The 9,942-nt window shown below is 43.3% G+C and overlaps 1 protein-coding gene across 6 annotated transcripts in view; it reads left to right on the top strand.

Annotated features, from left to right (window-relative positions):
* Positions 1 to 7,506: 7,506 nt before the first annotated feature.
* The window catches only part of PALM2AKAP2 (PALM2 and AKAP2 fusion), a 329,309-nt gene continuing 326,873 nt past the window's right edge, over positions 7,507 to 9,942 (top strand). For 2 of the 6 annotated variants that reach the window (XM_037798297.1, XM_037798295.1), the window contains exon 1: positions 7,768 to 8,105. In XM_037798297.1, coding sequence (XP_037654225.1) covers positions 8,046 to 8,105 — 60 coding nt within the window. In that variant the 5' untranslated portion in view covers positions 7,768 to 8,045. Of the gene's footprint in view, positions 7,610 to 7,760; positions 8,106 to 9,942 lie in introns of those variants that run through there. The other 4 variants (XM_037798291.1, XM_037798292.1, XM_037798293.1 and 1 more) reach the window with 4 other exon arrangements.

Raw genomic sequence — 9,942 nt, 5'->3', positions numbered from 1 at the left:
AGGGGCCAGGACACAGATTGGTTTGATTTTGTCAGTGTGGGGAGGGTGGGCAAGGGGTGGGCAGGGAAGGGTGTGACCCCTGGCACTGGATGTTGTTAGCCAAAGCTAGGCTTTCCCAATTTCATCATTCATTGTCCAGGCAGCAGGGTGGACAGGATTTAGTTGATAAGCCACTGCCCGTCCATTGCCCACCCCATAGGAAATCTCTCTCTTGTCAGCAGTGCTGATTTGCAGAATGTGTACACATTATTGAGTCACTGCTAACAATGAAAGTGTCAATGGCCACACTGCAAAAAAGGATTCTAAGCTGACAGTGCACATCATGATCATTGGGCTAAAGTAAACTAGGTCATCCCCTAAGCTCTCCGAGAAGCCAGCGACCCAACTGTATCTCATCCCTCTCAGTTAACCAAGCTGGGGTAGAAGCTGGCCTTCTCAAAGACTTACCTAGTTTTGGCTAATTCACAGCCAGCATAAAATTGACACCACCACAGTGTGCCTTTAATATACTGGCATGTAGCCTTCTTCTAAACACTCAAAAATTAAGCTTTCCTTTCCATCTTTTCCCAGAACTTTATCTGTCTCCTCTTCAGAATTCCCTTCTAATTCCCTTCTCATTTACAATTATAAACTTGACCCACTCTGTTTATACCATGCTCTGCTCAGTATTTTGGGCTTCCTAGTTGTTGTTTTCTTTTAATAAACTTAATGTTTTTGAAAAGTTTTAGGTTTACAGAAAAGGATAGTATGGAGGGTTCCCATATACACTACAACCAGTTTCTCCTGTTAACATCTTTACATTAGTGTGGTGCATTTCAATTAATGCACCAATATTGAAATGTTAATAACTAAAGTCAATACTTTATTCAGATTTCCTTAGTTTTTATCTAATATACTTTCCTTCTTCCAGGATCCCACCCAGGGCACCATAGTACATTTAACTGTCATGTCTTCTTAGGCTCCTCTTGGTTGTGACAGTTTGTCAGAGTTTCTTAGTGTTTTATGACCTTGGCATTTTTGAAGAGTACTGGTCAGGTATTTTGTAGAGTGTTGCCTCAATTGGGGTTTCGCTGATGTTTTTCTCATGATTAGACTGGGGTTATGAGTTTGGGGGAGGAAGACCACAGAGATAAAGTGCTCTTTTCGTCACATCGTACCAGGGCTACATACCATCAACATGGTCACCTGGCTGGGGTGGTGTTTGTCAGGTTTCTCCATTGTAAAGTTACCCCCTTTTCCCTCCTTTCCATACTGTGCTCTTTAGAAGAAAGTCACTACGGGCAGCCCACACTTCAGGAGTGGGAGTTTTGACCCACCTCCCTGAGGGTGGAGTGTCTACAGCATTTATCTGGAATTCTTCTGTGGGGGAGATTTGTGTCTTCTACCCCATTTATTTATTTATTTACTTAGTCATTTATTTATACCAGTACGGATTCATGGATATTTACTTGTTGTTTGGGGCTATAATCCAATACTACTTTATTTTGTTGCTCAACTTGTTCCATCTTTGGCCATTGGGAGCTCTTTCAGTTGTCTCTGTGACATATCCCCTGTGACATTGTGGGGTGTTTGTGTGTGTGTATTTTGAGCACTTCTTTACTTTTCAGGCTCATCTTGTAATTTTTGCCCCAGTCCCAGAATCAGTCACTTGCACAAGGAGCCCCAGTTCCTTTTATTAGAGAATGGTATATGAAACTAAGATCTGGGCTGTAGGTGTGATCTTTGCCACTGGGGCTTCTTTAGTTTCTGACTAGGTCACAGCTAAACTAGTGAGCTAAGAGCTGACAAATGAACTAAGTTAAGAAGGTGGTAGGGGTAGTTCCAGGCTAGTGGAAGAGCTTGTGCAAAGGTCTAAACGTGGGAAGGAGGATACCACCTTTGAGGATCTGAAAGAAGCTGGTGAGGCTTCCTGCAGAGAACAAGAAGGAGCACATGAGATGGCATGAAGAGGCAGGTGAGTTGGGCAGGGCATGGCAGTGACCTGGGTCTCTTAAGCAAAGGCTCCGTGTAATCTGACCTTTTTTTAAAAAGCTTGTCTGTTTGAAGAACTAATTAGAGAGGTAGACAAGTGACTTGGGACAGAACAGTTAGGAAATGGTTACAGTGTTGCATTAAACTTGATGCTCTATTTACATAGCAAATTATTTCAAAATCAGTGACCCTGCTTTGCTGCTGCCAACAGCATACTCAGCATGTCCTTGAAATGATGGACACTGCCTTTAGGACCTCCAATGCAGCATTAAATAGAAGTAGCAATAGTGGATATCTTGTCTGGATTTTTGTTACAAAGGGAAAGCTTTCACCATTGGGTATGGTATTTGCTGAAAGAATTTTGTAGACATCTTTAATCAGATTAAGGAAGTTCCCTTTAAATCCTACTTTTCTAAAAGTTCTTTTTATTAAACCATGAGTTGATACAGAATTTTGTCATGTATTAAGATGATCTTATGATTTTATTCCTTTATTTTGTAAAGGACTTGACTTATAATAGCTGTTTTTAATCTGAAACCATTTTTGATTTTCTGGAATAAACCAAATTTCATTTAAAAAAAAAACTGACCCACCCAAAAGATAAGACTGTGGGTGTCTATGAATCACTTGAAGAAAAGTATACTACGGAAATTTCTGGATAATAAATGACATGGAACAGAATCTTTCTTTTTAAAGGAGAAAAAGCAAAAGTACCTACTAAGTGAGGAATTTTAAGATAATTCATCTCTTTTCAAAAAACAAAAAAATGATGGCCTATATAAAAGGGCATTCACTTAGTTTGACCTGTGATATTTTTAATAATGCAAAATTGGGTTGAGTAATTAGGACCTTCCATTTCTGAAGCACCTACTGTGGCTATTCTCAAGGATAACTCCTGTTATTTTTATTTCTCATAATATCTCTGTTAGGTTAGAGCTGTTATCACTTATTAAAGATGAGAAGGACAAAGCTAAAAGAATTCATAGTAACATAGTTGGTGAGGCTAGGGGTTGGGATTCCACCATGTCTTTAGAGCTCATGCCCTTTCTCTGTGTCACACCCATCTCCCACTTCCTAACCCCACTTTTCAAAACCTTTATCCATTCAGAACCAACATTTGAATAACACAGTTTTGTCCCAAACTCATTTTATTTCAATAATTTAAATTAAGGAATTGCCATTCTGATTTATTAGGCAGTTTGTCCAGGGTACCACAAAAAGATAAATGTAGAATGACCCCTAACCATCAGCTCTAATTCCTGGACATTCACTTTATATCACTTAGTTTCCCCTAGTGACTCACAACATCAATCAACTGACCTTGCCAAAGCTAACCAAGAGAAAAGGATGCCATCACACTGAAATACTCAAATTCATTCCCAGCCAGATTTTCAAAAACTCGTTTTGAATTCACTATATGGAGACCTTATTCAACACAAGCCTTAAGTGGTGTTCATCCCAATTGATTTCCCACACTGACCCTCTGTTTCTCTGACTTCTTGCCCCTTGAATCTCACAGAGAAAAACAGCACATAGTTGAAATCCCATCAACTTTCCCAAGGAGTTGATAACCACAGAAGTCCAGAGGGCCCCAAGCGCTGCTGCCTCCTTTTGAGTCTCTGCAGCCATCACATGTTTTCAATGAGCATATATTCTCAGAATATCTAGAACAAAAGAGAGCTAACAGGAACACAAACATTTTGGGGGACCCTGGCATTCCTTTTTAAATTGCTTTGATTGCAGGAAACCTTTGGGTTGCTGAGAAATTTCACACTCTTAGTTACTGCTCAGCAAGATTTTAACTTTTGCTCACTTGATGAGCTTGGCAAGCCATTTCCCTCTTGGTTTACAGAATTTCTGTTTTCCCTCCAAGGGAATAAACTGTGATCATCTGTGGTTCCCAAAAGACTCGTGCACTAAAATGGAGTCCAAAAAATTTTATTAACCAAACATCTATTTTGCAAATCTAGCAGTCTGTATTTTTTCAGTATAGTGCTTTGCAATGCAGCATCTATCAGAAAAGCCATGAACCCATGCAGATGGTGCTTACACGTCACAATTTAATGTCCCAACAAGAATTAGTGATTCCTTGTTCACATTGTGCATCGTTGTAATATATCTTTCCAGATTTTAAATGTGTGGAGGGCAGATAGTCACCCATATAGTTGTGGTACCAGACAATGAATTCTTTTGAGGAATTTTTAGTAATATTAAGCCATAGGGTAATGCCTAGAATAGAATATGTATACCGTAAAAGTTTATTAAAGAAATGGCATAATTTTTGGGTAATAACTGTGTGTGTTTATAATGGGTTCAATATTTTTGAATGCTAAAATTTAGAGATTTGAGGTGAGAAGTATTGGAAAAGGAGAAAATTTTTCTCTCTCCTCTTTGCCAAGCATTGGCCATTCATTTCATATGCCTTCCTTTTTCAGTTGGGGTTGTTAGTCACATGTAACAGAAACTGATTATAGCTGTTAGAAGCAAAACAGAAATTAATTGATAATAGTAAGTGGCTCACAGCATAGCTGGGAAGGCTAGAGGAGGTTTCGACAATGGGCAGAACTACAGATGGTCTACCAGCCTGAAGGAATTATCTATCCCTGTTTTTTCCAAAAATCCTAGGCAGGTGCACATGCCTGAATGAGCCTAGACTGCACATCAAGTTGTAGCTTTCTGGCATTCTGGGAAAGCAAGTGTCTTGTATTTTCCAGCTTCCATGATGGGAGGTGGCTCTGCCCCTCACTATGGCTACTTATATGGGAATTTCCCAAAGATGGGAAGAAATTCACAAGTTGGGCAACCAAAAAAATATGGAAGAGTCTACTACATTTCCTAAATGGCTGAAACGTCAGGATCCAGCATTTAGGCTCTCTCTCCTATGACTTTTTGCCTTAACTGCTCCGACATTCATCAACACTGAATAACAGAACCATTGATTATTGTGGACCTTGGGTGACTAAAAACCACTGAAGAAATTCACACAACAGTAATGAGTCTTTGGTCAATTCTTAGTAAGTTCAATTAGTGGGTCTAAAACCAACCTATCCCTAACTCCCACTTCACTCTATGAGCATTTAATTCTGTACATGTATTCAGAAAAACATATCCCAGGAAATTCTGATGCATGCTTCTAGTTAGGAACCATGTTTTAGTTTACCTGTTTCCCATGGCTCCCTTACAAACCATTTCTATCTTTCTGAAGACACTGCCCTTCCCTCAATTAGTTTCAGTCAGTGACCCTTCCATCAACTGAGAAAACCAGAAAATCTGATATAAACCCACTTAACTTCTCTCTCTCTGTCAATTCTAAGTTTCTTCTTGACTTTACCCATTTCATCCTTTACCCCTGCTTCATTCATTCTTCTTTCTTTCCAAGACTAAACTGGCCACCAGTTCTGATCTGGATGCCCTGTAATCTAATCTGTGATTTTACCTAATCTTTGTCTTCCCTTTTGATTGTGTCTTTGGTCACACTTCCCTGCTGTCTTATTCCTTTTGGCCCAGAAACATTCAAGTCTCACTCAACCTAAAAACCCCTCAAATCGACTCTGCTTCCCATAGGCTAGCTTCCTGTCCCACTCACCTTCATCTTTCACATTCAGTTGGTCTGAAAGGAATAGTTTATACTCACAGACTCTTCGTCACACCTCTCACTCATTCCTTAATTCTCCAAAATTGTTTCCAGGTGCACAGTCCTTTCCCAGCGTCACCCATGGCTTCCTGACTGCCGAAGCCACTAGTCTCTTGAGAAGGACCAAGGTCCACGTCTTTCCTGACTTTTCTGAAGCACCAGACCTTGTCAAAAATCCCTTTCCTCCTGTTGTGGCTGTTGGTACAAACATCCTTCCTGAACTTTCCTTCTGTTTCTCAGATGATTCTTTATCAGTCTTCTTTGTTGGGGTTTCTTCTCTTCTTGCTGTTTTCTTATCCTGGCCATTCTCAGTCTTCAGCTACATCCATGAAGTAGATGACTCCCAGATGTGTGTTTCCAACCCTGATCCTTCTATTTTGAGGTTCAGATCTTTCCAACTAGTCACTTCTATGAGAGTGCCCAGGCCCTTCTCCCTCCCAATCCTCTGTTCCATCACTCCTTTCTATTATCTGTGTGACTAGAGAAAGGGACCATTTCTTGTTCACTTGTGGACCACCTGGGCCTGCCTCTTCCCCATATCACTGAGTGAGCCTGGTCCTTGGTGGTTCATAACATGAGCTCTGGAGAATCTGATCTGAGTTTAAATCCCAGTTCTGCCACTTTCTAGGTGTGTGACACTGGAGGGCCCCTTAACCTCTCTGACTTCACTTCCCTCATCTTGTTATTCTCTATTCTTGTTACTCTGCTGAAGTCATACAGCTTTGTTTCTTTGTAAGCAAACACTCCTCAAAGAACTCATCTTCTGGAGCGGGTGTTGGAAGTGCAGAGAAAAGAAAAGAGTTTGAAGGAAGTGATGGGTCTTAGCCAGAAAGCAGAAGTTCCAGATATAATGGAGTAGAATGTTGAATCTGGCATTGGCTTGGATTTATGACACAAACACCTACACCCAGGAAAACTGTCAATCAGTGAAACTGTTTTGGTGAGTCCTTCTTTCAGACTAGTAATTGCTCATCAACTGGCAGATAAAACCTCAGTGAAAGATGAAAAGATGATTTCATTGAATTGTAAGAATCTACCCTGGAAACAGGTGATTTGGAGAAATTTTATGTGAATACCTTTTAAAATGTCTTCATAAGTCCTATATTTATAGAATCATCAGGGATCTAAGGGGGTCACATCCATTTTTTTTCAGTGTTTTTTATTTCATTTTCTGGAGAAAATTTTGCTTATGAATGTTGGTGATTCTAGCAGGTCCCTCCTGAATGGTAAGACATATTTTGTTTGTTTTAGTATTGATTTCATTTTGGATGGGGTCTTATGCTTCTCTTACTTCAGCCCAGTCTGCCCTTCTCCTGTTTGGGTAGAGTAGTTGAAATATTTTAGTGATCAGATCTTACTTTTCCTTTCAGAGACTATCAGCAAAGACCCTCCAAATGGTTTCAGCCCCGAATGCCACAGGATAATGACAAGAACAGACTCTCATGTTCTTTACAAAGCACCTTTATATATTTTATCTAATTCATCATGCATAATTTTGTGGGGTAACAGTTGTGATTCCAACATTTTTCAGATAAGAAAACTGAGGTTCGAGTAGTTGAGTTGCCCACGGTTCCAAAGCTAGGAAGCAGTCAAGCCCAGCCTAGCTTAGCATCCAAGACTACAAATTCAGCTCTCTTTCTAAGCCCATTTGGCCTCATCAAGAGGTTGGCCTGTTTTGAGACATATTTTGTGACGTACGCTGCCCTCGACTGACTTGATGTTTGAGCACCCAGCTATCCAAGGCATGTGGGCGAGGCCGGCCTTCCCTATTGGAAATGGCCCCTCGCGCAGCCCAAGCACCTGGCGTGAGCTAGAAGCGCCTACGATACTGGGTGGTCGCAACCCGCACGTAACCCGCACACGCTTCGACCGCGTATTGGGTCAAAGTCCGGTGGGGCCGCATCTGCTCCGCGCCACTGCACGGCGGAGGCGCCACCTCGCGCCGCTCGGGACCCAGCCAGCGCGTTTCCAGCGGGGCATTCTCGCCGTGCGCCCGCACCCCAGGTGCGCCCACCCGCACGTGCGCCGCCGGTCGGTGCCTTGGGGACCCACTGCGGCGGGGAGCCCTCCACACCCTTGGGGCGGAGCGAGGCGCCAAGACGTCAGGGCGGGGAACGAGCGCTGGGCGAACGCGCCCTCCCGGCGGCTGCCCGCGGCCCACGTCCCCGGCTGGGCGGCAGCGGGTCGGCGACGCTGAGATGCTGCTAGCGGCGGCGCTGGGGAGCAGCCAGGCGGCCGCGCGGGCGGGGGCCAGGGGCTGAGCCGGGGTGAGCCGGCCAGGGCGAGCCAGCAGTGCGCACAGCCCTGCCCGCTGCCCCCGGAGAGACTCCCCTGCCGCCCCTCGGCTCTCCCCGGGGTTGGAGCGAAGCTCCCCGGGGTGCGCATCATTGCTTTGGGTGACTACAGCGTGTGTTTTTTCTTTCTCCTTTCCCCTCCCTGTATGCCCTTCTCCAGGATGGCAGAGGCGGAATTGCACAAGGAAAGGTTGCAAGCCATAGCAGTAAGTCCACTTTCGTTTTATTTTTTTGCTCTATTGTCTGGCATAGAAGGGACCCTGAGTGTTTCGGGGCGAGCAGCATTCCCGCAGGGCATGTGTTTTGGGAGGTGGGGGAGAGAAAGTCCATCAAGGCTCAGCTACGCTGCTTTTTCTTTATGCGTCTGTACATATAACCCCCCCGGGCCCGCTTTGGGCTGGGGTTTGAGTGTGGAAGATTAGCTGAGAAATAGGATGCTTGCTGCTGGGCTTTAGGGGAAGACTAATCAGAGGCCTGGGGAGCGATTCCTGAAACATTATCACCCAATGCTTAGTAACACGTTGCATTCATGCGCTGGAAAACGGAGAGAACCGTGGCCAGGCCGGGGGCTGCCGCCCTCTCTGCGGAAGCCGTTTGCCTGCTGAGTGGAAAACCGGCAGTCAGCCTCTCTGCCAGCCACGCCGTGGGACCTCTTTCCAGGACCCGGAGTTGTTAGTTTTCTCTTGTGTATTTGATATTGACATGGGCACTGGTGCAAGCTACCACTCTTGAGGAGTCTGGGGACTTGTTGCAACACCTGGGTCCTGAGAATGATATTCCAAGAGAGCCTCCTTATCGGTGTGGATAGTCAGAAAACCCATTTTCGGCATACAAAAAAAAAAACAACCACTTTTGGCAAAGTTTATATGCACTTTCAGAAAGTGTACCCCTGTGCATCTTGGTTATAAAAAAAGAACTTTCTGAGACTGCCTGAATTTGAGCAATCTTGCCACAGTGTTGCCGATGATCCACAGATGTGGTATTTTTACTGGAGCCACCACAGCTGGATTATATATTTCCTTTGTGGATGGGGGAATGATTACTGCTGCTATGTGAAATAACAATGATTAAAAGAAAAAATCTGTTAACATATTGGCATAAAAGAACCTCCAGACATTCTTCTACCAAAGCACTGGTTTTGTGTGTGTGCACACGCGTGTGTGTGCATGTATGTATGTGGATTTCACCCAGGAGTTCCCTGGAAGCATAAATTTCTTGGAGAAACAGTGTGTAATGTTTTGGAAGCAATGTTAAAGTATTTTCAAAAGCCTTTGGACAGACTCTTCTTTGGGAAAATGCTCGTAGGTTTTTCTTTTTATAGAAGCATTTGATGTAGTCTACGTGGCTCTGAGCTTCTCTTTCTCAAACTCTTCAAATCTGTAATGTCTTGGTAACTTTAACAATAAAGTGAGAGAGAAGTTTGTTTGCAGTGTTGAAATCCTATGGTTTGTATTTCAGGCAACCTTGTAAAGTGGTCCCCAGAACTCAGGAAGGCTGTTTCTTTTCTTTTCCTTTGTTCCTGTACATGTATGTATATTTTCTTGGTTAATGAAGTTGTTCATGGTTTCTAAAGTTAGCTGGTAAGGCAGTTTGGCCAGTGTGTCATGAACTTGATAAAAAAGGAGATATTGAGTTATTGGTGCCATGGAGCTGGTGGGTGTTTTGTATAAACTGAATAATAGGGTGCTTTAACTGCTGACGAAGTGGCTGTCTCAGAGAACTCTCAGTTATTCCCACGGCTGCTGTCGAAGGTTTCCAACAGTTGTCACATTTTCTGCCTTTGCATGACCAGCTTTATTGGATGCCTGAGGAACAGCTGAACACAATGAAAGGACTTGCTTTCTGAACATGGAGCCAGTAGCAGATAACACTGGGGCCATCCCTTTCCAAGTCAAATTGAATAATCCTGGTAGGGGCCAAGTTGGTTTTCAGGAAAGAATCTAGCCAATAATTTGAAATTCTCTTGAGTGTATGAGAAGAATAAATGCAAATACTCACTTGCGTCTATTCAGTTGTGGAATTGAATTTGGCCCTGGGTACCTT

This window comes from Choloepus didactylus, chromosome 10, assembly GCF_015220235.1.
Source record: "Choloepus didactylus isolate mChoDid1 chromosome 10, mChoDid1.pri, whole genome shotgun sequence".
NCBI classification, from domain to species: Eukaryota; Metazoa; Chordata; class Mammalia; order Pilosa; family Megalonychidae; genus Choloepus; species Choloepus didactylus.
The sequence above is the reverse complement of the archived record's forward strand: the minus strand, read 5'-3'. Positions and strand labels throughout refer to the sequence as shown.